Here is a 26,707-nt window from a genome sequence, read left to right on the forward strand (position 1 = left end):
TTTAAAGCACTCATAAGCCACTTTAACAATTGTTGCTTTCCCCCAGAAATCCTGGGAACTGTAGTTTGTTAAGGGTGCTGGGAATGGTAGCTCTGTGAGCAGTCTTCTAACAACTCGTCTCAGCACCTTTAACGTATAAAAGCATCACTTTATGAACTGATATATAAAGAGAGACCCACCAAAATCAAATAAAACGTATCACAGTCCCTGCACCATTTTTCAGAGGCAGAGAATGTGCTTTGCATGAAGAAGATGCCAGCTCCAATTCTTGGCATCTCTGGTTAAAAGGAGGCAGAGTCCTAACACAACAATAAACATTCAAACTCTAACCTGTGAAACTTAACTATGGGCTATTGAAAGTAGCTAGGTCCATAAACCATAGTTTGAAGTTAGCATGTTTCAGTCAACCACAATTATGAGGAATGGCATTTTGTTTAGCTTCACACATAATGCTAAACTGGGTTAGTTACAAAAAGAAGTGAATGCACCATGCTAGAGATGAGGAAAAGTGTGTACACACCCAGGGCTCCCCTAGGTCATTCACATAGCAGTAAACCATAGTTTAGCACTGCATCTGAATGCAGCCAGGGTTGCTGACCAAGAACTGTTGCTAACCATGGCAGGTATTACTGCGCTAGATGGCCTAATGGTATACTGCCATATAAAGCCACTTCATGTGTTCTTCAGATAAGGCTACACAGAGAGATGTTATCATAATGTTTTATGTTTTAATATGGTTTTAGGAGGAAATATTCTGCCCTCATCCTGAGGATAAAAATAGGCAGAAGTCTAAGTTTAAAAATCAAGGCTTTAATTCACAATTTGGTTGTAGCGAGGTTAAATGGAGAGGGAGGAGAAGAACCATGTATGCCACGTGGAGCTCCTTGGAGGAAAGGTGGGATACAACAACAACTTAACCGTTTAAGGTTTCAAAACTGTTTGCTCTTTGGCCCGAAAATTATATTAGAAATTGAGGGCCTCCCGTTTTGTTTGAAGGCTAGACTACCACCACTAAACTGTGAAGCTTCTACTTACGGTCCTTTAGGCAAGCAAAGGTTTCAGTGGGGGTTTTCTGGGCCCAGTCCTGCAATTCACAAATAGCAAGATCCAACACAGCTGCTGCATTCCAAGTTTTCAGCACTTAAGATAGAACACACTAATACAATTTCAGCGCAAAGTCTGGCCAGTGTATTAAGATTAGCCAAAACACAAAGCAAGAGATTTTCCATGAAGTGAGGTTTGGCTGCAGATACAAATGGATTTTTATTGTTATTATTTTAGTTTGAAAGGAGAAGAGTAGCACATCTGATTACAGTTCCATTTCTTTTCCATGCTTGCTTTGAAAAGGAAACCGAATATGCTTTCCCAAGAGCAGCATCCTTCAGACTGCCTTAGTTCATGCGAAGGAACTGGAACACCCTGAAATATCCACTCTTTTGCCTTGCAGAATTGGGCAAAGAACAGCAGTATTTATAAAGCCCATTGAAGGTGCAAAGAAAACCTTACACAAGTACTTTAGTTCCATGTGGGAACCAACCCCTTCCTTTAAAGGGTACCTGTAAATACTTTCTATTAGTCCTGGCTTCATAGCACAAATTGGCTAAACCTGCCTACCCAACACCAGGTCTGACTAGACTCCTCTACTGAACTATTTCTTGCTTCCCTACTAAGGCTGATCCTCCAGATGTTGTTGACCAACAAATGCCATCATCCCTGACCATTGGCCACTGATGAGAGACTGGAGAGTTGGAGTCCAACAACATCAGGATAGTCACAAGTTCTCCATCCCTTATATAAGTAAATGTCTTACATTGAATGACATGATTGCTCCATATTCTGCTACATGCAAAGCATGTGCCCTACCACAGAGCTATGGCCACACACAGTTCAACCATCCTCTCAACAATAACATTTCCTCCAAGGAAATCAAGGTATTATATATGGTTCTTTTCCATCTCCATTTTATCTTGAGGTAGGTTAAGCTGAGACTGTGACTGGCCCAAGGTCACCCAGCAAGCTTCATGGCTGAGTGGGGATTTGAACCCCGGTCTCCCAGGTGCTAGTCCAACATTCTAACCACTGCACCACACTGGCTCTCTTATACGCTTCCTTCATATTTACTACGACTCTTAGGGACAGGGCCTGACTGGGCATGTTACGGACACTCCATTCCAGCGAAGTAACGATCAGGTATAAGAAACAGGCACATGATTATTAATGATTAGCAAAATGCTTACCATTACAGTAGGTAGATTGTGGTATGGATTATGTTTTGGTCTGATCAGCGAGTAGATGGGAGACTGCTTGGGATCTGCAGACACACCACCTTGAGTTCAATGGAAGGCAGGCAGGATATAGATGTAATAAAGAAAGAAATCTTTGAGTGGAGGGAAGGGGGAACAGTAGGTTTGGCCTTCACGGCATGCACTTAATTGCGGAGCTAAACATTTCCCCATAAAATGGAACCCTGTGCAGATGGAAAAGACTCCCTGAGGAGCTGCTGTCAATACTGAGACAGATGGGCCAATGGGTCTGACTCAGTACAAAGTCAGCATCCTATGCCCCTAATTTTCCTTCTTCCCTTTAGGTCTCAAGTTGAAGGGAAGGAAGCGGTTCCCCTTACCCAAATGTCTACAAGTGCAGGTGCAGACCCTTCTTTTCTCATGCTGGCCGCATAAGTACATAGCCCTCATTATCCAATACTTTTCAAGCCTTCCTTATTTTTATACCTTGGGCTGAGTTCTCCCAGATCCCCCAATATACAGGAACCTGTTTCCCAGAAAATTCTAGGCCAATTTTTCTATATAAGCAAACATTCCAAATTCTGAAAAGAAGGCTACAGCCTAGAAACTATTTTTTCGTTCAGTCATCTTAGCCATTTAACTGAAGTCTACAGGACATCACAATGAGCATTCTGCAAACAGCGTGCAGCCTTGGTAAGCCTTAGCAGCTATCATTTCCCTTCATAGCCATGTGATTTCTTAGAGGCAACCACAAGTTAAATTTAATGTAAAGTCCATGGTTAATATCCAAAACATCTGGAGGGTACAAGGATGGAGAAGCCGGAGTGAAGCCATCTTGAAAGCGAATGGAACTATTTGTCAACATACAGCTTGAGAAGATATAGTTTAGAGCAGGAATTAGGAACTTGTGGCCCTCCAGATGTTGTTGGGCCCCCAACCCCCATCAACCCTGGCCATCGGCCATACTAGGTGGGACAGTTGGGAATCCAGCAACATCTGGAGGGCCCATAGGTTTCCCACACCTGCTTTACTCCAATGCCACTCCCCCTCACAGGCAATCTAAGGCAGTCTTGCTCAGCTCGGTGCCCTTCAGATTTTTGAACTAAAACTCCCATCAGCCCCAGCCAGCATGGCCAATGGTCAGGGATGATGCGAGTTGTAGTCCAAAACTTCTGGAGGGCACCAGGTTGGGGGAGGATGACCTAAGCAAAGGTACAAAAGATCCTACCTTACTGAAGCTTCATGACACAGAATAGGCCACATCATTCTTTCATCACAAAAATGCAGCATTCCAAACTTCCAACAAGAAAACAGAATGTTGCTACTGCACAGATTTCTCTGATTCACTGCACTTCACTGTAAGGCAACAGGAAGCTTCTGATATACTTGGCCTATTTTACCTGCTTCATTTAATTCTGATTTAAAAAAAAAAACACCTTAGCAGCTCATACGAATGGGTTTAAAAGCAGATAAAATATCTTAGTGGCACAGGCTGCAATTTGACCACCAGTACTGATCTTTTTAGCACTCACCACAAAAATAGCTAAACACAAACACTACACCAAATTGGCGTAATATGAAACAGCTGCTTTTCAGGCTTCACATCCCAATCAGGAAACACCAAACTGTGCTGCTATGACTCACACCCAAAGCCTGTTAATGAATAAAGGGCTAGAATGGAGCAGGAAAGAGAAGCCTTTCCAGATAAGACATTTAGGAACCTTCTTTTAGGTGGAAAAAGTTCAAGGATTTTAAACGTGTGGTGCCATGCTAAAATGTTGAAGCCCCCAGTTTGCATGTTGCCTTTCCCATGGGCATACTAGCTTTAGGAAAGTCATTATCTGTTATCCTTGGGTCCACCTATGCTTTGGGGATAATTTTGACATACCTGACAGGGTCACTGCAACGACATGATAACCTGTGTGAGGCCTTTTTATCCATCAAAGGAGCTATACAAATCCTAAGTGTTATTGTAGGCACTTTTCTCAAGGCTAGCTGTGCGCAGGGACAAATACAATCTATTTATTGCATTTGCTGAAGAAGTCAAATCCAGCACAGGAAGGTTGCACAACTTGTGCACAATCAATACAGCCACAGGTATCATACACCTGCTGCTTCCTCAAGTAGGCAAAAATACCAACAAAAGAATGAGCAACGGGGAATTGCCAAGCAGCAGCAAGCCATAATAATGGTCAACTGCCTGGGTTCAAAACTGGTAGGCCGCAGGACATCCAAAGCATTATTACATTATTATTAGTAGTAGTATTCACTAGGAAAGACAATGCTGGGAAAAACAAAAAGGAGTAGAAAAAGAGAAGGCCAAACAAGAGATGGATATATTCTATAAAGAAAGCCACAGACCTGAACTTACAAGATCTGAACAGGGTTGTTCATGACAGATGCTGTTGGAGATCGCTGATTCATAGGGTCGCCACAAGTCGCAGTAGACTTGAAGACACATAACATTACAGTACTATTATATTTACATCCCACCTTTTCTCCAAGGTTAAATCTGTGTACAAACATGGTTTCCCTCCTCCTGGTTTTATCCTCAAAACAACCCTGTGAGGTAGGTTAGGCTGAGAGACAGTGACTAGCCCAAAGTCACCCAGTGAGCTTCATGGCCCAGCAGGGATTTGAACTCTGGTCTCCCAGGTCCTAATCTGGCATTCTAGCTACAATACCACACTGGCTCTGTAATACAGACAGCCAATGTGGTGACTTCCTGGTATTATGGACTACAAATCCCATCATCCCTGACTATTGGACATGCTAGGTAGAGCTGATGGGAGTTACTAGTCCACATCTGGAGGGCACCATGTTGTGTACTCCTGACTGGCCTTAGTACATACATGTGTGCATGCCTGCTTGGGAATGTCCCGAGTGCACAATTGAAAACCAGAATGCCAACTTCTAAAATTTAAATTTACAAGCAAATTTCATTTCTTGCTTTCCCAGCAATGCCTGTGCAGGGACTTCTATAAAAATAATTGTCTGCTAATTAACCACCACCAAATACTAATCTATAGACACCACAGCCACAAAACCACTGAGGTCCAAGTCTCTGAAATAGGTACTGCCTTTGGTGGCGCAGAATGGTAAGCAGCGGTAACACAGCCAAAGCTCTGCTCATGGCCAGAGTTCGATTCCAACGGAAGGAGGAAGTCGAATCTCCGGTAAAAGGGATCGAGGTCCACTCCATCCATCCATCCGTGGTCGGTAAAATGAGTACCCGGCCTATGCTGGGTAAAGGCCGGGGAAGGAACTGGCAATCCCACCCCATATATACAGTCTGCCTAGTAAGAGTCGAAAATGACTCGCACTGTAAGTGCGGGGACACCTTTACCTTTTTTTTGGTGGCATGACTGAGAATGGCCATGTGAGCTGCTAACAAGAATTTCAATACTAAAAATAAATTCCCAAGCTTTTTGAACTACAGAACATGTGGGTAAAGCACTGCTGCATATTAGCTGCATTCTAGCTAATGTTTATAGAAGTCACCCTGGTAGCAGAGAAAGGCCACTAATTTTACGCTAACAACAAACCCCTGGATGATCATGGGAAATAAATGTATTTTAAAAGGTTTATTAAACATATTAATGGGAAAGGGTTAATAGGTGTATTTACAGGCCTCCACATGTCCATATCACAAAGTACTAGAAGAAATCAAGCCAAGTTCTCACAACAGTAGATGAGAAAGCAATGCATTTTGTACCCCTTATAAACAGAGGTTGCCCAACTGGTTTACACTTCCCAAATGTGGTTCCCTGCTAACCTTTCTCCTAATAAACTAGCTTTCTATGTGCAGGAAATGTATGTACTGAAGTCTCTTTAATGAACGTTTTATCTGCTAGATCAAGATGGGGAAATTGTGGGGACAACTCTCATCATCCCCGACCATTACCCATGTTGCCTGGGGCTGATGGGAGTTTGAGAGCAACAGATTGAAGAGGCATTTTTTGTTTATTTGCAAGAACTAGACCTTAAGAGGTCACTTCCAGGGAGACAAAACCCTACTTAAGAGTAACATTGCAGCAGTTTTAAAGCATACAACTTATGACAGCTCCATGACAAGTATCTCTGTGCATGTTACATGCTGTTTCCCACAAAGAAGTGCTTTCCCACAGAGGCATCATCACATTTGACACAGCCAGCTTATTCCATGGACCAATCTGTAGCTTGTGAAGCATATGCTCTATGTCCCAGCTCAGGAGTAGGACAAACTGAGGAAGAGGATTATGAAAGAGAACAGAACTATGGGGTAGCCAGAAGCAGCCGCCGGTTAGGCCCCACTTGGAGAGAGAAATGTAAAAGGATTTGTTTGCAGCATTGGTGGTGCTGCGTCTCTAGCAACAAGCCTTTGAAGGTGATCTTTGTACGCAGTGAAAACTTATTCATTTATAATAGACTTTGTATTCTGTTACAAGAAAATATATGTGGGACAGAACCCAGGATGGGCCATTTATGTCTCTATTATCCTTTTTGCCATTTCTCCCCTGCTCTCCAGAAAATTTTTTATACTAGTGTACATCAATAAGCAGGCATTAACTTTCTTTAATCAGCTGGCCACTTCTTTTTAAACTTAGCTGTAAAGGCCACTAAGAAAAGGTAACTTCTCTTCCCCCCTCCTTGCAAAGTTGGATGTATACAGGACTGTGTGTGGTTTGCAACAGTACTTTGGAACCTTCTGGAACACAGTTTATTGGTTTTGGCAGCCTCCCAGGTATTTCTTCAGGAATGGAGCAATTCTGCAGTTCAAAACCAGGTTAATCTGTAGCTAGACACCATACTGATAGGGGAAAACTAATAAAGAAGCACCACCTTGCAGACATGGCTTTAATAGCTTGGGATTTTTTTCCCTCAAGAGTTTTATTGGGAGAACTACAAAACATTTACAGTACAAAGTTTACAGTCTCGCACTCCAAATTTGTAGTGAACTGACTCTCCAAAATATATTACAACTCAAGTTGACTTATCTTCTAGTTACATTCAAAACATACTTCTGTTAAAGTAGTCCAAAGAGTACATAGTGCTGAACCTGTACCTATGTACATTTTAAAAAAAAGGTACTGCTCATTCATCCACCCTCCATTTAAGTTCTGTGTAACTCCTGACTTTCTAAACAAAAAAGTTACGTTTTGGAACTTGAATGACCATGAACACAAAACAGTTTCGGATCCAAAAGGTGGCCTTCTGACTTATAAAATGAGTGGTACAACGTCTTGTAGTTAAAAACCCAGCCCTACATTCAAATTCTCAAGCATTAAGAAAAATACTTATTTGGTTGAGGAAGATTTAAGGCAAGCATGGACCCTTACGAAGGCACTGTGAGACATAATACTGGGATCCCACCCCCCACCCTCTTTATTGCTACATACTTTGAAACTATCACAGTGTGATTGGTGACGTCAGGCAACATGAATACTTTTTGGTTAATTTTAAAAGTTTGAATTAGGTTTGCCACTTTAAATTGATTGCAAAGTAGGTTTATGCTTGGACAGGTTACAACCATTGTACATTCTAAAAACCCATTGAAATTTCTCAACTACTTCCATAGCATTGAGTCAGATTTCTATAAAAAAAGCCAATGCAATCTTTCAATTTACGTAAACAAGGAAAGAAATTAATGAAATAAATATTACATACAATCTCTTAAATTAAGAATTTTACTCATTTACAATAAAATAACCAAGTGAAGTTACAAAAAGGCATATATTACTGTGAAAAGAACACACTCCACATTTTGCCGATTAATAATGGCAATCATAATTTAAACATAATAAAAGAATATATATCTATTGCTTTTCATCATACCCGATAAATACAGTATGAACAAATTACCAATGTATACTTTTCACAAGATAATAAATAAGTTAAATAGTTTCATATTGAGTTGTGCAGTGACTTGAGCAATCAACTCAGCTAAAAAAAAATAAAAAATCAGCAGTTATTCGCCAACAATTACAAACTAAATTCAGTTGAATGCTTCCAAATAAAGCAAAAAAAAATTGTTCTAAGCCAAACATCCACTAAGTGGTGGCAATGGAACCAATATTAAACTTTGGAATGGAAGTTTTAGCATGTTATAATATATATAGATATATATAAAAAACTAGAGTGTTATCAAGGCATATTCTTGGCACGATGTTGGATTTTTCTTTTAAAAGCTTATACATTTTGTATATTTACTTTAAATTTGATTGAAAGGCAAAAAAACCACACTCCTTAGGTACTATTCTTTTTGTTGTACAAAAATCTGGAGGGACCTGGAATGCAAAGTTCATGGGCCTCCAGATTGATTGTTGATTCCTGGGGAGTAGGATTGGGTAGATGTTTTTACTAATGCTTATTTTACCCTTTGTCTCCTCCCCTCCCCACATACACACTTGAAGATGGAATGGCTGCTGCTGGTGGTGCACATTATAAACTAGTCTCAAAAATAAAATAAAAACAGGAAAAAGGAGAAAAAAAAAGAGGAAACCCTCTCCTTCCAGTCTCTTTAGGTATAAAAATAAGATTGTTCTCTTGATGACATCATTTGCTCCTTTGCAAATTGATTCCTTTTTGTTCAACTCATGGTAAAAAGAAAAAAAGTTTCTTTTGCTGTCTCCTCTCTGAATTTGCTCAGCAATCAAAAGGATTTTTTCTCTCATCAAAAAAAAAAAAAAAAAAAAAAACCACACACACTGAAAAGGGGGGAAAGCAACAAAACAGAAAAGGGTCTGTGCGAGCTTAGCTAGTTATCTGGGGGCTGCTGCAGTCTCTGCTCCTGGTGAGAAGGCAGGGAAATAAGATGATATGGGAAAAAAGGGGGGGGGAACTGCCCCAGTGAGGGGACCCCTCAACCAGTAACGGGGTCCCCAAAGATTGACAACTTAGGGAGTATTCTGCCCCTGTCCAGTCCCCCCAGTCCCACTTACTTAGCCTGCCCCCTTAGTCGTCGGAGATGGAAAGGCGGCTGAAGATAGGCAGGCGCCTGCCCGAGTCTAGGCTGGGGGACTCTGAACCGCTGAGGCTACCAGAGCTGAGGGAGCCGCTTAGGTAACTCTCTCGATCGGAAAGAGAATCCGGAGGACTCGGAGGGGCGTCGAAGACGGGCGACTCGGAGAGACGGCGCAAAGGCTGGAAGGTGAAAGGAGGCGAGGAGGGAGGGCCGGGCGGCGGGCAGCAGCTCCCGCCTCCTCCTGCCCCGCTGACACCGCCTTGCTGCTGATGGCAACGGTAAAAGGTGGCGGCCGCGTTGGCGAAGCAGCCCGGCTGAGGAGGAGGGGGCGGCGGGGCGTGGAGAGCGAGCGGGGCGATGAGGCTACCCAACTCCTGACCCGCAGAGAAGGCAAAGGCGTTGTTGGCGCAGGGCGGCGAGGCCACCAACTCGTCGCAGTAGGAGCCTCCCGAGGTGGGCGGCGGCGGCGTGCGAGACCCGCCGGGGCTCTCCAGGAGCAAGGCCGCTGCTGTAGCGGCGGGGGCCGCCGCCACAGCCCCGCCGTGGTGATGAGCGGAGAAGCCGGAAAAACTGAGGCTGTGGTGAAGTTTGGGCCTCTCCCCTCCTCCGCGCGGGTGAGGGATCCCGAAGCCTCCTCCTCCCCCCAGCGGGTGGTCCCGGGCGGAGGGGGCGAATGCGCGGAGGTCGCCGGTGCTGCCTGCGTGAGGGGGGTGCAGGGGGTGGTGGTGGTTGCTGTGAGGCTGAGGCGGCGGGTTGGATTGGTGAGGCGGAGGCTGCTGCTGGTGAGACGGCGGCGGCGGGTTGGCGTTGCTGTTGGCGGGCGCTGGGCGGCGCTCGTCGGCGTTGTGGATGAAGTGGCAGCGGGGCCCGTAAGGGCAGAAGCCGATTGTGTGGAAGGTGCGGCACAGCTCCGTCTTGTACTTGGGATGGCGCGTCAGGCTGCGCAGCTCGTGGAAGCCGTGGGCGAACTGGCACTTCTCGCCATACTTGCAGGCGCCACTCTCCTCGAAAGGCCGGCACAGCTCTGTCTTGTAGCGCGTCGAGTTTATGGGCGCCCCTCCGCTGCCTCCCACTCCTCCATTGCCGCCGCCGCCCTTCCCCGCTGAAGCCGCCGCCACCACCACCACTTGCTGCTGCTGGAGCTGCTGCATGAGGTGTTGGCTTCGCTCGCCATTCTCGCTGAACGAGCGGTCTCGGAACTTGTTCTCCTTGTTCAGTAAGGCAGTGGTGGGGCTGCTGCTCCCTCCTCCTCCACCACCGCCGCCGCCTCCTCCGGTGCCAGGCTCCTTAAGGTTGCCGAAGGAAGAGGACGACGAGCCAGCCGGGAACTTGGCGTTGCCGTTAGCCAGAGCCTGCAGGTTGCTGGTCGAATGTCTCCGCAGAAAGCCCGGCGCGAAGTTGGAGCTGGGAGAGGTGCCCACGGGGCTCCCCACTGCCTTCTTGTCCAGCATGCTGCTCAGAGATTTCTCGGTCTGGGAGCCAGAAAGGTGGGGGGAAGGGACAGAAAAAGGGTGTGAACACGAGTGGGGAAAATAGGACAAGAAAAGGGGGGAAACGTTGCACCGTGACTGCCAAGAGCCTGGGAAAGAAAGAGGCTTGCAAATCTGCACCACCTCTCTTCGGCTGCATGAACCACAAGGGCCTTTCCTCAGCGGAATCGCCCAAGAGCCCCCACTAGGTGTATTTGCCTATCCATCTCTCTGGTTGTCAAGACTCCCTTCTCTCTCGCTCCAGCAGTTATCTGCAATTTAAAACTTTTCGAGGGGTGGTCTGAAACCCCTCCCACTCAAGTCAGTAGGGACTGCGCTACAGATCCGATTCAACACAGCTGGAGCTTGCCGTATTAAGGTTCAGCCTCAACACATCTGCCATTGCAATTTTATTTTAAAAGTACACCCACCGCACACGCACGCTGGGATAATCAAAAGGAAATGAAAAGGTAATGCTGCCATCACAAAATACAGCTGAATTAAAATCCACTGATGCACTCTCTTCTTAGCTAGGTCATTGCGAGAACCCTCCCTCCATTACAAAGCAAAAAATCTGCAAGATATAGATGTATGAAAACCAGAGAGTAGGTTCACTGAGAAAAGTTAGTCAGAGCCTAAAGTTTTAACCTTTCCCTGCAACTTGTTGAAGAACAAAGCCATTCTTCCACTCGTTCCTATGCATACTTGCTAGAAGTTAGTCTCACCGAGTTCAGTTGGGCATACTACTAAATCAGCGTGCACTGGTTTCAGTCTTAAAAACTGACTTTCTGCAACTACAGGTTTCCTCCAAAACTTTTCAGAACTATTTCAGTTGCCTTCTCGAGAAAGCACGAGGTTCTCTTCCCTTACCTTGCACAAGAAGTCAATGTCGTAGAAGGCAGATAAGAGTGTTGTAGACATTTCTAGATCCTATAATGGTCGGAAATGCAGGAAGGACCGAAAGATCCCACTTTCCTCGGAAGCTTTGGATGAGCCACGACTGGATAGGAAAGGGCTGATTGCTTAAAATCTGAAATCGTCTATAACCAATTTCCCACAGAGGTGGGAAAGCGGGTGCCCAGCTAAAGCGGCGGCCGCAAGTATCTAAACTGCTGGAACTCCGCGACTGGGGTACACGCCCCATATATAAACACCAAGACAGCGGGGAGGGACCGAACACTGACCCGGCCGGGGTCTCCCAGCAACACCACCCAGAGGTTCCCCTCCCACCCATCCTAGCCCTGCCTTCTTTTCTCTACGCTCTTTCTCATTGGGCGCCGCCAATTTTCTTTCAGCGGCCCGGAGTGCTGGGAGGTGGGGCAATTTAGAGTGCTCGTCCAGAAAGAAGAGGGCGAGGTCTGTGGAAGGGTCGTATTAGCGAAGGGGAAGCATTAAGGCCGCGCAAACTGAACAGTTCCCCCGGGTCCTTGCTGTACTAGGCACGCGCTGAAGGCTTGTTGACTCACATAGAGAAAGTACTGTTCCCTCTCTATAAGCGTTGTCACTATACGCCATCAGTATACAAGGTTACTTTTCTCAGTAGAATATACTCTAGGGAAGATATCCTTTAAGGCCAGCTTATTTTGCACAATACATTCTGTATACAAAAGGCTCGATAGGCGGTCCATTTTCCACAAGGCTTCCTATAACGCCATGCGCACAGGAAGCTCCCACGAGGTTAATCACTGGCAAAGCACAAACGCGGTTTGCTCAAGAATGCAGCGTGGCGGCTACACCTGCTGAACCGCGCAGTGCAGCGTTGAAAGTCTTCACAAAACTTGCTGGAGTAAGGCTGCAGTCCTGTGCACACTTAGGAGTAAGCCTCGTTGAACTCAATGGGCCTTCCTTTGAGTAAACATGCAGAGGCTTGGGTTCCATAGTGCCTGGAGCACAGGTGTGAATTATGAAACAATTGTTACTTTAGAAAAAGTGAACAGCAATGCATGTTAGTTCGGTGTCTACAACTAAAGCGCAATTTTTTGCTGCATTATGCAATATAGGAGGTGGGCGATATAAAGACATACGATTACACTCTTAAGTCTAGACAGCATTGACGTACACAGAGTCCCCCTCCACCCGGTCAATCTCTTTCCAGATTGGGTTTCTTCTCCTTCACTCTCTAGCTGATCAGCGCCGTCGCTGCACGAAGCCCGCCCAGCTCCTTGCACGGCTAGGAAGTTTTCAAGTAAACACACGCTGGCATTGGGCTTTCCTGCCAGTTTCACACCCCCGCTGAGTCGTTTGGGAAGCTCGCAATGAAACACATGAGGCATCAAAGGGCCTTGGGAGTGAAAAGGGACGCCCATACAACTCCTCCTCTTCCTCCCGACAAGGAACCTTGTGCCACGCAACAGGTTTTGGAAACAAAGGCCGGCTGGCCATGCTTCTCTCGTGCAACTGGCGGGACGGCACCACCGTTGCCCGCAGGGGTGTGTTAAAGTTTGTAAATCCAAACGGGGGGGGTGAAAGGAAAAAGTTTAACTCCTCAGCCACCGAGCTTGTTGCCAAAGAGAAGGGCTCACCCACCCCCTTTTCCCAGCCAGTGCGACCGCCCCACTGCTGACTAGTTCAGACTTGGCAGCCGCTCAAGGTCTTGTGATACGATTGGCCAAGCCAGTTTCTCGTCCTTTGACACACAGCCGCAAACTCCCCGCTTGCAGCACTCCGCTGTGCCTGGCAAGGGGAGGGCCGGCCTGACGCAGCACAAGGCGCTCGCCTTCATTTGCCTTACTCCTTTCCTTTGGATGCCCGCCAAAGCGAGGAAAAGGAGGTTTTGCTGCTGGCCGCATTAACTGCCCAGCCTCTTCCACCTCTCAAACCCTCTGCTTCTTCAGTTAAGCCTCTCCACACTTTAAGTTAATGCTCAAGCCGGTGACTTTGGATAGCTTGAGATTTTTACCCAGCGAGCTGTGCGGATCGATTCCGTACGTTTATTAGGGGAAAAAAAGTAAGTAATGCTGAGTTCAGGGGGACGTGCCGAGCAATCGGGAGGAAGCCCCACTGTTCGACAGAGCATACTGTCCCAAGACTGCAGCCTTAAGGTTCAGCTTGCACCACACTGAACTCGAGTAGCCTCAATGCGGAACCAGCAAGCGCTGTGTAATTCTGTGCCTCCATCTTTCCACTACTGCGGGGCAGGGGGCTTTTCCCCGATGGTTGAAGAAAAGGGAAGACAAGAGAAGCTATTTTTATTTTACACAACAGAAACAAGCCCGATCCTATGCGCATTTATTTGTGGATCCGCCCGACTTGAATGGGACATACTCGCAACCATAGGCGGATAGGATTCGGGGCTGATGAGGGAAGGGGAGGACTTACGTTCCCGTTCGCCCGTCTTGGCTGAACGTACTCGCGCCTAGACGACTGGGTGCGCCCGTCATACTTGCATCTGCTAAACGCCAGAGGAGGGGAAATGGGAAAGAAAGGTGGAAGTGTCAAGTGTCCTGGTCCGCTTTTATTTATTGTAGCCCTTTAATGATTTACAAAGGTAAGGGAGTCGTTTGATCCTTCTTTCAAGACGCTGTTTTGAGAGCGGCGCCGAGCAGCCACGCTCTCCAAAATCCGGGGACGCGTAACCGACAAAGCTGCCTCCGACTTCAAGGCATTTTTTTAATGGCGTTTCACACTAGAGCGGTTCCCGCCACGTCCATTTGCTGCCTTGCCTCCGCTTCCTTCTTGTGACAGCCACACAGCTAATGTGTGTGCGGGTGCCTCAGGCTTGACTCCTCCCCCCTGGTCAGGCGCTGTCCCGCTGGGAAGTGTCGCTCCTGCCCGGAGGGGGAGGGACGGAACACGCGCGTTTGGTACAACTCTCGTTGCACAACAGCCGCACAAAGAAATGCCTTCCCAATCCCTTTCCAACAGCAAGGCAAAAGCCATTTTGGGAAGGTGCCCAAGAAAGGCTCTAAGCTGAGGAGGAAGTTTTGAACAAAAGCCCCACGCCTGAGGGCGAGCGGGGGCGCCGCAAGCACGCTCCCAAAGCGGTCATTGGCACAGCACGAGTTATAAAAAAATGCACACACCCAAAGTAATTCAAAACAAAACAAAAAAACCTCGAGTTCACCTTTTCGGCTAATCTGCCTAGCAAAGGGCAGCGCTTTGTGGCTATGGCAGCGAAACTGCCTCGCTAATCCAGAAGTGGACGCGACAAGTTGCCATACAGGCCAGAAATCGTTTCTGAAGGAGGCGGCACCCCCTAGCGCCTGCTTCCTGTACAAGGAACGCAAGCTTCGCTCCTAAGACGAGGCGGGAAGCAACCTTGAGCTTAATTTCTACGCTTGCAAAACAAAACGGTATCCCCCCCCCCACCACAGCTGTTGTGGTTTTATTGTCTGCCCCACCTTTTTCTCTATCGTCTAGACCACTTTGGAGAGGGAGCAGAGGAGAGAATTCTGTCCTAAACTGCGGCTTCAAAGTTCAGAATATCCCTTCGATTAAAAGAAAATAATAGTGCATTCAGGCAAAGATCAATATATAATCAACAGTTAGCCAGCCAATACTTAAGATAACAGCTTCAGAGTAAACACTCTGTGGACAACTACTCAGTAGTAGACTTTTGTTCTTTTACAGCTGTTGTTTAAGGTTTAAAGGTTTCTGATTGAAAAGTTATACAGTAACTCGCCATGTGACGAAATGCATACAAGATTATGTACAATTATTTGCTATCCATAAACTAAAGGGATATTACACAGTTTAAAGCCATACTTTAACAGAGCGATAAGACTGGTTCTTTCTTAAAGCTCTTTTGTTTACTAATTAACCAAGTTTCTTGGGTCTCCTAATTCTACTTAAGTTCAAACCCCTATGCTCTTTCCAATTTTGTCAGCATCTACAATGCCAAGTACAGGCAGGTTTTGCCAATTATATTAAAGTTTAAAGCTCACAGAATTATACATAGTTTAGCCAGGGATATTAAAGTTATGTACATAAAAAGTTGACACTGAAAGAGGATGGTTAAACAGTAATTGTTGAGCCAATTATTACTTTATGGATTTTCAAATACAATGGTATAAAGCAACATAATTTTAAAGTGGATATGATTTTAAAAATTCATTGTATTTTGTAAATAAGTGGTCAAGTAAGATTTCCTACATTTGATAAGGGATTTGCTTCAAATAAAACATGGCTACTAAACTTACTGAACTATAAACTGGAACCTGTAGAAAATATTTGGCAGCAATAACCCAGAAAGGCAAAAGCCATTTTCTACAACCATTTTGATTCCCATTGGAAAGTGTCTCCCTTTCAACAATGCAGTGTGGGTGTCTGCACATTTTACTGGGGGGGGGCGTGAAGAGGGAACACATGGGAAGTCTCCTTGTACTGAGTCAGACCACTGGTCCATCTAGCTCAATATTGTCTACCCTTGACTAGTGATAGGGTCCAGGATTTCAGACTGGTTTCTCCTTGCCCTAGCTGGGTTGAACCTGGGACATTTTGCATGCAAAGCAGATGCTCTACCATTGACCTATGTACCTTCTCCAGTATATCCTGTTGAGGACATATTTTACGAAGGAGGACTGCTGCTCACCTTCAACTGCACAGTCAATCTAACTGGGTATGTGGTAATGTTACTGTAGGCAAACAAACCCTAGCAGCTTCGGTAAATTTAATGGCTCTGTAACAAAACATGTATTAGGGCGCCACCTGCTGGGAAATTTAGAATATTTACATAAAAATAAAGATACCCACATTTCAGGAAGTTGTTATATAGTATAATAAAAAAAAAAAGTTATCCTTTCCAATTAGGTCACCTTTGATATGCATGAAATTTATATGCAAACATTACAACCACTTTGCAAAGCCTGGGACTGGTATCTCAATATACTACAAGATGTGTAAACAGTATCTCATGTTAAAGAGGTTAAAATTGTCTTTTTCATTCCACGCTTCTCAGCTATCAGAAAGAAATAATGCAGGGTTTTTGGGGTATTGTTCAACACATGTGAAAAATATTGCCACTGAGCTCCTACTGGGAGAAAGGGTGGGATATAAATCTAATAAAAAAAAATATTTTCAGTGAGGCAATATTACTCAGTACAAAACATTTAATGTAAAATTAACAGTGAAGTACATTAAAATCATGACATTATTTAAGAGGGTGCAATCAATTTTGATTCATCTCTAAAGGAAATTTCTATGATGCAAATGCTACTGAAGAATATATAGGATGGGAACCTTTTTTTTCCAGACTAACCTCTGTGGTTAGGTAGTACTGAACGGTTTCGTTCCTGACCATGTTTTATTTTGCGACCATAATTTTCACTTAAAAGATGAACAGAAATCTCAGCTTTTGTGCTAATAGTACAAATTGTAGTATTCTAATACTGAATTACCTAAACTGCAAGCGTAATCAAGTAGTTAACATGTGGAAAAACTGGTATTCATGGCTACAAAGGGAAAGAATGCTTTTAAAAAGGTGTACTAAGTTTTGAATTCTGAAGTCCAGATTGGAAATGACAGAAGCCAGCTTTATTTATTTTGGGCTTCTTTTAAAACTTTAACATTTGTCTGCATAGCTCCTGATACACAGTGAAAAAAGGAATATGAAATCAAGTACTACAATATCAGAGAACAGGAATAACTTATGGACTAAAATCAGCAAATCAGATCAGCAGGTAGCCAGCACATGGTGCATAGAATGAAACAGTTTAGCCGTTTTACTTCCTAGAAAGGCTGCAATAAAAACTTGGCTTAGCTTGGCTGAAAACAAGCGCATTCACAGAAGCAGTCTCCCACAGATTCAAGTATGAAGTATCTAAGCCTTACTGTAACAGCACCCTTCACCGCTTACGAAGAATAAAATAGATGCTGTGTTCACAACGTAGTTAAGCTGTAATCAGCAATTGTTAGTATTCGTGTTTTAAAGTTTTCTACAAGAGTCATTTCCAGCTTCAAGCAACCCTAGTATGTTAAGGCAAGCGGATATTCTTTCATTCTGAATAATTAACTCTGTGAACTCTACAGATTGCGAGAATTCTGGAGTTGGAGGCATTTCTTTAAGAAGCTGTGTTACAAGTTTGGCTTGATCAGACGCTAATGTTGCCAACTGATGCAGCTTTTCTTGATCACGCGGATTGATGTGAGTCACTGGTATGAGCAGGAGGTGTTTACTCAGCTGACGCACCTTTGTTAACTTCTCAGCCCAAAAGTTTGCTTGTCCTTTGTCAAATAGATAGTCATTTTCCACCTTCATAAAAAAAGCAGCAATAATCAATGTATTGACAGTTGTATGGGATAAACAACAATATGCAAGATTGTGCACAAGAACCCCCCCCATCTTCAGTCATATATACCGCAAATATGTATGCTCACTTAGAAGCAAGTGCTCAGTGGGACTTGATCCTACGTGAATGTGCATTGTATTACACCACTAGCAGAGGTAGTTTGGGGGGGGGATGGTATCAACTTCACTGCGCACACCAAGTAAATGAGGAGGAGGGGTTGCTTTGCTTGCCTCCCTTCCCTCTCATGCTGCAGCCAATGCTGTCAGATATGCTTATAACGGATAAATATGATAGCAGTAATGGCCATATGGATGCTCACCAGCTTTCATACCTTTAACAATGATTAACCAGATTGGTGGAGGATAAATCAAAAAGTACACACAAACCGTGTCCATTGTTATGTGTGCAGAATGCATGCTTGCCTATCTTGTTTGTTTGCAGGGAATGGCTGTTCATGATCTGTATGTAAGCTTCCCAGGAAGCATCTTGGCTGGCAGCTGTTAAAAAGAAAATCCTGTGGTATGTGATCTAGCAGCACCATTCTGATGCTTCCAATATGCGTAGATCAGGAATGGGTATCTGTGGCCCTCCAGAAATTAGATAATTCCTATCAGCTCCAGCCAGCATGGCCAATGGACAGGGTGATGAGAGTTTTGAGTCCAACATCGTCATCTGAAGGGCTGCAGGTTCCCCATCCCTGGTGTATACAAACAAAATTTTAAAGAAAGCATGCATTCTTCACACAATGAAAATGCTCTGTATATACTTCCGATTTCATTTCATTTTTAATTTGTGTACAGTTTTTCTACACTGCACTCAAGGCGGTTTACAACCATAGAAATGTCAAAAATACAGTATACAGAAATAATCATACTATCATCCTATAATGCTACAAAATACAAAAAAAACCCAAATGTTACAAAAACACATAATATTACATATACATGTGTTGCACCAATACAAATTACTAATAAATAAAACCCGTATCAGTTCCTTCTACTTTTAACATGCACACCCTCTCAGGCTCCTGGCTCTCACCCAGGACCCAAACACACAGTTCACCCTCAGAATCTTGCAATGAAGAAAGGACTTGGGAACTGCTTACATCATCATCAAAAACTACTTACATCATCATAAAAACAATTTCAACCTTGTTTTTATGAACAGAGACTAAGGTAGATGGCAATTCATATAAAATATCAAAGTAACATGCAAAATATACAATATACAATACCATACAAACAATACCAAATAATCATTAGAATAACTTAACTAATCAAAATGAAGTTTAGAGAATTGCATAGGTATGTTGGCATAAAAAGGTCTTAAAGAGACACCCAACAGTTAACAGAGTCGATGAAACTCCATGAGAGGGGTACACCACAAGACCATTGGAAACCGATGACATTAAAATGCCCAATTTCGAATTAAAATCTCAGACTGCAGAATTTGCTATGATACCAGCCACGCCTTTGCTCCCCTTTGCACATGTGATGGTAGAGAACGAAGCCGAGCTGGGGGTGGGTGCGGGCCTCAACTTCTGATGCGATGGATGTGGGGAAATAGTTTGTTTAGCACCCTTAAGACATGTTTGGAAGCCATAAGGTGGAGATATGTGATAACACACAGCAGCTCACAGCTTTCTGTCACTTGCACATTGTTAAAACACATCCATAACCCCAAAGAGATTTCTTTTTTAAACAATAGAATTGTGCTTGTCTTTGAGATTCTTCTGTGTCTGTGCTAGATATCAGAATCTGAATATACTCTCATCACAAAATATTAAGAAAGCAGATAACTGTGACTATTTGATGGATTATGCATGAGTGTACAAGATTCAGATAACTGAAAATTGCTTTGTAATATTTTGAAACAATACATTTCATTATTATTTATTCTAAAATTTATACCAACCCTTTATATCCAAATGTACATCAGGGTGGCTTATGCTTAAGCATTATCCAGACATTAAAAAAAGAGAGAATATTTTCATGAGCATCAGTGCGAGTTATACATACAGAATGCTCCATAAAAGCAATGGAGTTACTTACAATTCTAGAAGCCCCTTTGCCTTACCCCCAAGTTGTTCAGGTTAAAATGAAACTTTTATTGGAATTGTTGCATGCAAGTTGAATTCTTTTATTTCTTTAAATAACGGATATGAAAGTGTTCTTAAACATTAAGATATACCTGAGACGTGTAGAGTCAGCTTGCTCTAAAATGAAATGCTATTGTATTTCACAAAGTCAAATGTAATCAGCATGGTAATGTAGTAGATCGTGAAGAGTTTTGACTGGATTTTTAAAAATTGAAAACTCCATCAGTCAGCTGATAGAAGATACGCTAACCTATGGCATATGGTAAGTTTTACAGTACATTCCAGGGTTCGTATTTAAGATGTTCTGCAACTCTGTGCTATAACAACTACACATATTGAAGAGATAGCACTTGCTGGTAGACTAGACGTGTGATGGGATGTTTCAACAGGTTCAAACTAAGTGATGTGATAATCAAAATTACAAGGTGTGGTCTTCAAATTCATCCCAGAGTAATATTACATGAAGGAAAAGTTGTGTGTTGTATGTGTGTGTCCAAAAGCTCATGGTGTGCCCTGAGGGTCACTACGTTCATGCATCCAGCTTTGGTGCTTTTATCCTACCATGTCTAAATGATGTCCAGACCAGGAAACAGGTTTAATAAATCAGGATGGAAGCACCAAACATGTATTGGAAGGGCAGGGGGGGATGATGCTTGTTCTTGTTCTGATAACCCTGAGTTTTATCAGCCTCAGATTATGTTTGGAAGTCCAAGACTGGACATTATTTACATTTATAAGTGGCTGCCCATTTGCTACCTGGCCAAGTTCAAGGTTTTGGTGTACAAAGCCCTATACAGCTTGGGACCGTCTTACTCCTTATACACCCAGTCGATCACTGCGCTCTGCAGGTGAGGGCCTCCGGCAGATACCATCTTATCAGGAGGTTCGTTCTGCACAATACAGGACACGGACCTTTAGTGTGGCAGCACCTACCCTGTGGAATTCTCTCCCTTTGAATATTAGGCAGGTGCCATCTCTGCTATCTTTTCAGCGCCTTTTGAAGACTTTCCTCTTTCAACAAGCCTTCTAAGTTGAGACCTATCCCAGTCTGTGTCTGTGTCAGAATTGCTTGTTAATATGTATTTTTTAATAATGTTTTTAACCCTTTTTAAAAAGATGTTTGTAAAGCTTTTTTTTAAAAAAAAATGTTTTAAATGTTGTTTTGTTTTAATGTATTTTTAAGTTCTGTTTTTATGATGTTTTAAAGTGTTTTCAGCATTTCTCTTTGCCGCTCTGGGCTCCTGCTGGAAGGAAGGGCGGGATATAAATCAAACAATAAACAAACAAACAAACAAATGATACAGGGATTGAATTTGTGTCATGTTGTATAGAATCACAGAATAGTACAGTTGGAAGGAGCCTGTAAGGCCATCAAGCCTACTCCCTGCTCAGTGCAGGAGTCCAAGTTAAAGCAGCCCTGTCCAGTTGCCTCTTGAATGCCCCCAGTATTGGAGAGCCCACCACATCCCTAGGATAAGAATTGCCAGGAGCCTTCTGTATCATCCCCTCTTTTTATTATTTTTAATTATTATTGTAATTGTGAAACGTTTTTATTTTTTGTCTTGTGTTTTTTCTTGATTTATATATGTATATATGCTTTGATTGTATAAGCTATATGTTAGTACATTGTAATAGGCATCTATATTTCTATGAAGATTTTGATTTGTACACTTAAGAAATTGAATTAAAAAGAAAGACAGAAATAATTGAAGAAATGCAGTGGACAAATTTTGAGCACTTTGGTTGGGCTTTATTGCATATGTGGCAAAAATAAAACATATAATCAGTAACTGCCTTCCATTTATGGACTGCTCTGAAAAGACTCGATAAGAAAATTCAAAATGGAAAAGAGAACTAAACAAGGTTCAATCAACAAAAATGACTTCTTTAGATGCTACAATGCGGTCAATGCTCTCTCTTTTTGCTTTGTTATGCGTTATGTATTGTTTTATACTGTACTGATATTTGAATACCAAAAATGAAATAAAATATTATTGGGGGAAAAATGGCTGGGGCTCAGGAGAAATAGCCAGAGGGCTGCCCCCCAGCATCTGCTGTCTCAGATAGTTGGCTCACTGTGCCTAATGGTAGTGCTGGCCCCAGTTGGATATTACCCTGTTTTCTTTACAGCCTAATATGCTAAAGCATGTTTTCAAGATGACGGATGAAAAGGTAGAGATTTGCTTTCTTACTGAAAGAAACAGAAGCAGCTGGGGCAATGTGGCTCCACTGAAACTTCTCAATGGCTTTGTGACCACATCCTAATCATACAACAGTAGAGTTGGAAGGGACCTATAAGGCCATTGAGTCCAACCCTCTGCTCAATGCTGGAATTCAACTTAAAGCATACCTGACAGGTGGCTGGAGAGCCCACCAGCTCTCTGGATAATTGGTTTCATTGTTTTAAATGCAAAACACAATTTTGATGTTAATATTTGCTCTATGTTTCAAAAGAATGGTTCCATGCAATTTTGAAAGAAATCCTACAAAAAGTCAATTGATTGCACTTAAAATGCAAGCATTCCAACCGTGGACAAATGCTGATTAGTTGACTTACCGAGGTTGTCGTCTCTAAATCTTCTTTTCCTAGCAACCACTCCAGTAAGATTGAGACCCCAGCACTAGTCTGCTCCCACTGTTGCAACAGTTCACACAGTATAAAAAATGTTAAATCCAAGGCCATTGTTGCATTCACTACATGGAAGTCAAGCTCTGCAGAGAGAAAATAAAGATGTGTAGTTAAATGCGTGCATATAAACGTGTGTGTGTGTGTGTGAGAGAGAGAGAGAGAGAGAGAACGAACGAGAAAACACACCACTGGGGCTGTTAAGAGCATGCAAATTAAACAGGAGCTTTAATATATATTTATTTTATTTTGCTCCTATTTTGGGGATATTTTAGAATTTAGTGACAAAGAATAAGCTTTAATGGCAGGCATTTGTTGGCTGAAAGATACTGTTCCTGGCAAACTAGAAAGTATTAGCTGTGAGAGTATACGGCCGTTTTAGATATTTTTAAATGTTTTAAATATTTTCTGTTTTATTTGTATTGTTTCATCACTGATGTGTTTGCCAACCTGGACTCCTCTGGGAGGGTGAGATAAAAATTTAATAAATAAATACAATAATAATAAGCTGGTAATAGGGGAGAATTCATCATGTTTCAACACTTAGATTAGTGTTGAAAGACACAGGATTTGAATCCCAGAGTCTAGTCACCCAGATTAAACTTCTGTTCCAAATCAATGTACTGTTGTGAATAAGGTCAACTCTTCCGCGGTGGCTAGCCAAAAAAAAAATAAAAAATGTTGCTTGCGGATGCACATTTTAGCAAGGGTAGGAAAACAAATTCACTAATAGGCAAAAACCCTTGTGGTTTAAGAACGTACCTATAGCCAACAGATATTTCTATCAAACTTTAAAAAGCAGGAAAATTGGGCAGCTAAAGTGAATGCACTAGGGGAGCAGGAGACCTCCTCTCTGAGATATTGGACTGCCCTACAAATTTGTCAAAATGCACACAATTTGGGTTGGTCTTTCACAGTCCAATCCACTTCCTGTGTAGCTTGGAAGAATTTGGTAACACATGCCTCTGAGCATATGGTGAGTGGGGGCAACACCTGCCATCTCCAAAGATGGAGAATTACATTTTTGTATGTTTGTTGGTGGTGTTCTTACTTTGCTTCGTGTTACTACTGTTTCTACACAAAATCTAACCTAGAAAATTACACTTCTCTCATTATTCTAGAAATCTGTGTCAAATTTATTTTTATTAATTTCAAAGCCTTTTTATTGGTCAATGTCATATCATGGTGAAGACAGCCTTTTGTGTTTCAAACTGGAGATTATGGTCTATTTCTATTTTGGGCACATTCACAGTTGAATCTGAAACTGCAGTTTGATGTAGAATCAGACTGTTTACAGTATGTTGCTACTTAAGCAATGGCTCTAGCTGTTGGAAAAAACAAACTTGGCATGCCCAAGATGCATGTTTTCAGCCTGCTGTGATTAAACCACTCCACTTAAGGAAAGGTGGGCATGGTCAATTAAATACATAGAGTAGACCCAGAATTTTGCTAGAATATTTATTTATTTATTATTTGATTTATATCCTGCCCTTCCTCCCAGCAGGAGCCCAGAATATATATCACCTCTCACTGTTTTATCTTGTGCAAACTGAGACACTCCTCATGTCCATTGGAAACTATATTCTGCAGAACAGTCAGTGCCATTATTCCACGATTGTTTTTGGATCTTTTTTTTGTGTTGCAAAGTGTTGCTGTACTTCAGATATTCACAGAAACAAGCAAAAGAGAATGATTTACTATAGGAAGCTTCACTAAAATTGCAAGTAAGTCAAACATATTTAAAGTGACTATCTGAACTATATCAAGTGTCTTAATAGTGTTGCTTCCTTCCTGCTAAAACAAGATCAGCACAGCACGTCTTGTTTCTGTTATTTGGGCTGATTGCAGGTGTTGCCACCACTTACCATATGCTCAGAGGCAAATGGTACATAATTCTTCCAAGATACACAGGAAGTGGATTGGACTGCGAAAGACCAACTCAAATTGTGTTTGCATTTTTACAAATTAGTAGGGCAGTACAATATCTCAAAGAGGAGGTCAGGTCTCCTACTTCCCTGGTGCATTCACTATAGCTGCCCAATTTCCCTGCTGTTTAAAGTTTGATAGAAATATCTGTTACCTATAAGTATGTTCTTAAAACAAAAAGTTTTTTGTCTTGAAATTTTGAAATTAGTGAATTTCTCTGCTTTTAATCCAGGAGGTAAGAAATGGGATCCTGTGCAAGTTAGCAGAGAATGGATTGATAATTTGCATGCTTCTTGAATTCAGTGGGATTTACTCCCCTGCAATCATGCTTAGGATAGGTGAAACTGACAACGGGATGGGAGGGGGAGGAGGGCAGGTTTGATCATTTGCATGTTTATTGAGTTCAGTGGGATTTACTTCATGCAATCATGCTTAGGATAGGTAAAACTGACCATAGGGAGGGAAGCCTGGAGCGGGCAAGGGAGGAAGAAGAAAGAAGAATGGAGGAGGAGGAAGGAAGAGGAGAGGGAAAGGAAGGAAAATGCAGGTCTGATCATTTGCATGCTTACTGAGTTCAATGGGATTTACACCTGTGCAGTCATGGCTAGGATAGGTAAAACTGGACATGGGGGAGAAGAAGGAGGGAGAGGAGAGGGAAGGAAGAAGGGGGAGAGGGGAGAAGGAGTGGGAGAGGGAAGGAGGGGATTGGGAGGGGAGGCGTCAAAAGGGAGATGATGGGAGAGAGAAGGAGGGAAGGGCAGGTTTGATTATTTGCATGCTTATTCAGTTCAATGGGATTTACTTCCATAAAATCATGTTTGAAAATGCATTGGACTGCCTTCAAGTCGATACCAACTTATGGTGACCCTATGAATAGGGTTTTCATGGGAAGCGGTATTCAGAGGTGGTTTACCATTGCCTTCTTCTGAGGCTGAGAGGAGGGCAGGTTTGATCATTTGCATGCTTTTTGAGTTCAGTGGGATTTACTCCTGTGCAATCATGCTTAGGATAGGTGAAACTGACCTGGGGGAGGGGATTGGGTGGGTGGGCACTGGGCAGAGCGGAAGTCCCTTTCCTTTCCAAAAGGAATACATTGTGAGCAGTATCACTGATTTTCAGGGTTCCCCTCACCTTTTTATTCTATAGCAGGCACATGTAGCCTCCCACCCAAATTTAAACCAAAGCTGTCCCTGGCCACATCCACACTAGACCTTTATTTCACTTTATACATCATGGCTTCTCCCAAAGAATCCTGGGAAGTGTAGTTAGTGAAGGGTGCTGAGAGTTGCTAGGAGATGCCCTGTTCCCCTCACAGAGCTTCAATCAGAGTGGCTGACTGTTAAACTGCTCTGTCAGAGGTGTAGAAATCACCTCTCAGCACCCTTCACAAACTACATTTCCCAGGATTCTCTGAGGGAAGCCATGACTGTCTCACGTGAAATCAAAGTCTGGTGTGGGTGTGGCCCCCTGATTAAGCAAGCCCAGCAGCTGTGAGTCTGGCTTTTAGAACACTGACAGTTGGTTCTTACTGAGCATGCCTGACATTATCACCGAGTTCCAGCCAAAATTTCTTAATAAAAAATCAGCCAGGCATTTTTTAAAACTTTTAAACTGCAGAAGATGAAGGTCAGAGTATGGGGTAAGGTCAGTAATAGGATTACAGGTACTCTGTGAACATGGCTCATGTTTAATTAATTTCAACAGATTATGAGAACTCTGACAGAAAGAAGTCCAGAAGAGGTCTGGTTATATTTCTCTTTTTTCACTTTGAACTCTCAATTTTCTCTGACTGTTTTGTGTATCGCCATGAAAATTTAGAGGGTTGTTAACCAAGCGTTTCTGAATTCAGGACTATAAGTTTTGTAAGGTTTTGTTTTGAAATGTGCTTATGGGAAGTAGCAGAATGGCATGGGGGTATTTTCAATTTTACATTGCGGAATGCGAAAAATCCATGCTGACTATAATATACAGCCACATTTGTAGCTGTGTAATAAATAGTTGATTTTCCTGTTTAAAATCAGAATATCAACCACACATAGTGGAAAATGTTCTGTCTGTCTGAATATGTGGGGGACTGGCAAAGGCAGGATGCAGAAAAGCCATTTTGTTCCCTTCTATGCATTGGGCCAGATTGGGGGAGATGGCTGAACCAAGCCACAGTAAGAGAAGAAATGGG

At 43.1% G+C, this 26,707-nt stretch overlaps 2 protein-coding genes and 1 long non-coding RNA gene across 8 annotated transcripts in view; all 3 read right to left on the reverse strand.

Annotated features, from left to right (window-relative positions):
* The window catches only part of LOC133383864 (uncharacterized), a 39,593-nt gene extending 35,820 nt beyond the window's left edge, over positions 1 to 3,773 (reverse strand). Inside the window, exons 1-2 of the long non-coding RNA XR_009762421.1 lie at positions 3,472 to 3,773; positions 2,238 to 2,326 (exon numbers count right to left, since the gene is read on the reverse strand). This is a non-coding gene — a long non-coding RNA (uncharacterized LOC133383864). The remainder of the gene's footprint in view (positions 1 to 2,237; positions 2,327 to 3,471) is intronic.
* A 3,305-nt stretch (positions 3,774 to 7,078) lies between these two features.
* On the reverse strand, positions 7,079 to 14,419 carry ZFP36L2 (ZFP36 ring finger protein like 2). 2 transcript variants are annotated; one of them, XM_061625385.1, is made up of 2 exons: positions 13,974 to 14,419; positions 7,079 to 10,658 (listed from the first exon to the last, which is right to left on the reverse strand). In XM_061625385.1, the coding sequence occupies exon 2, from the start codon at positions 10,635 to 10,637 to the stop codon at positions 9,177 to 9,179; it is 1,461 nt and encodes a 486-aa protein (XP_061481369.1). In that variant the 5' UTR covers positions 10,638 to 10,658; positions 13,974 to 14,419; the 3' UTR covers positions 7,079 to 9,176. The 2 variants fall into 2 exon arrangements, with proteins under 2 accessions (XP_061481369.1, XP_061481368.1); XM_061625384.1 differs by lacking the exon at positions 13,974 to 14,419 and adding an exon at positions 11,526 to 13,951.
* A 2,238-nt stretch (positions 14,420 to 16,657) lies between these two features.
* THADA (THADA armadillo repeat containing) overlaps positions 16,658 to 26,707 on the reverse strand; it is a 266,610-nt gene continuing 256,560 nt past the window's right edge. For 4 of the 5 annotated variants that reach the window (XM_061625378.1, XM_061625375.1, XM_061625377.1 and 1 more), the window contains exons 37-38: positions 22,537 to 22,691; positions 16,659 to 17,844 (exon numbers count right to left, since the gene is read on the reverse strand). In XM_061625378.1, the coding sequence (XP_061481362.1) occupies positions 17,518 to 17,844; positions 22,537 to 22,691 (482 nt within the window). In that variant the 3' untranslated portion in view covers positions 16,659 to 17,517. Of the gene's footprint in view, positions 17,845 to 22,536; positions 22,692 to 26,707 lie in introns of all 5 variants that reach the window. The other variant, XM_061625379.1, reaches the window with a different exon arrangement.

This window comes from Rhineura floridana, chromosome 4, assembly GCF_030035675.1.
Source record: "Rhineura floridana isolate rRhiFlo1 chromosome 4, rRhiFlo1.hap2, whole genome shotgun sequence".
Taxonomy (NCBI): domain Eukaryota; kingdom Metazoa; phylum Chordata; class Lepidosauria; order Squamata; family Rhineuridae; genus Rhineura; species Rhineura floridana.

Excerpts from the sequence above, each read along its gene's own strand:
- ZFP36L2 (XM_061625384.1), bottom strand. The coding sequence starts at position 11,576 with ATGTCTACAACACTCTTATCTGCCTTCTACGACATTGACTTCTTGTGC. Across the intron at positions 10,659-11,525 it reads ACATTGACTTCTTGTGCAAG|ACCGAGAAATCTCTGAGCAG; the intron begins GTAAGGGAAGAG and ends TCTGGCTCCCAG.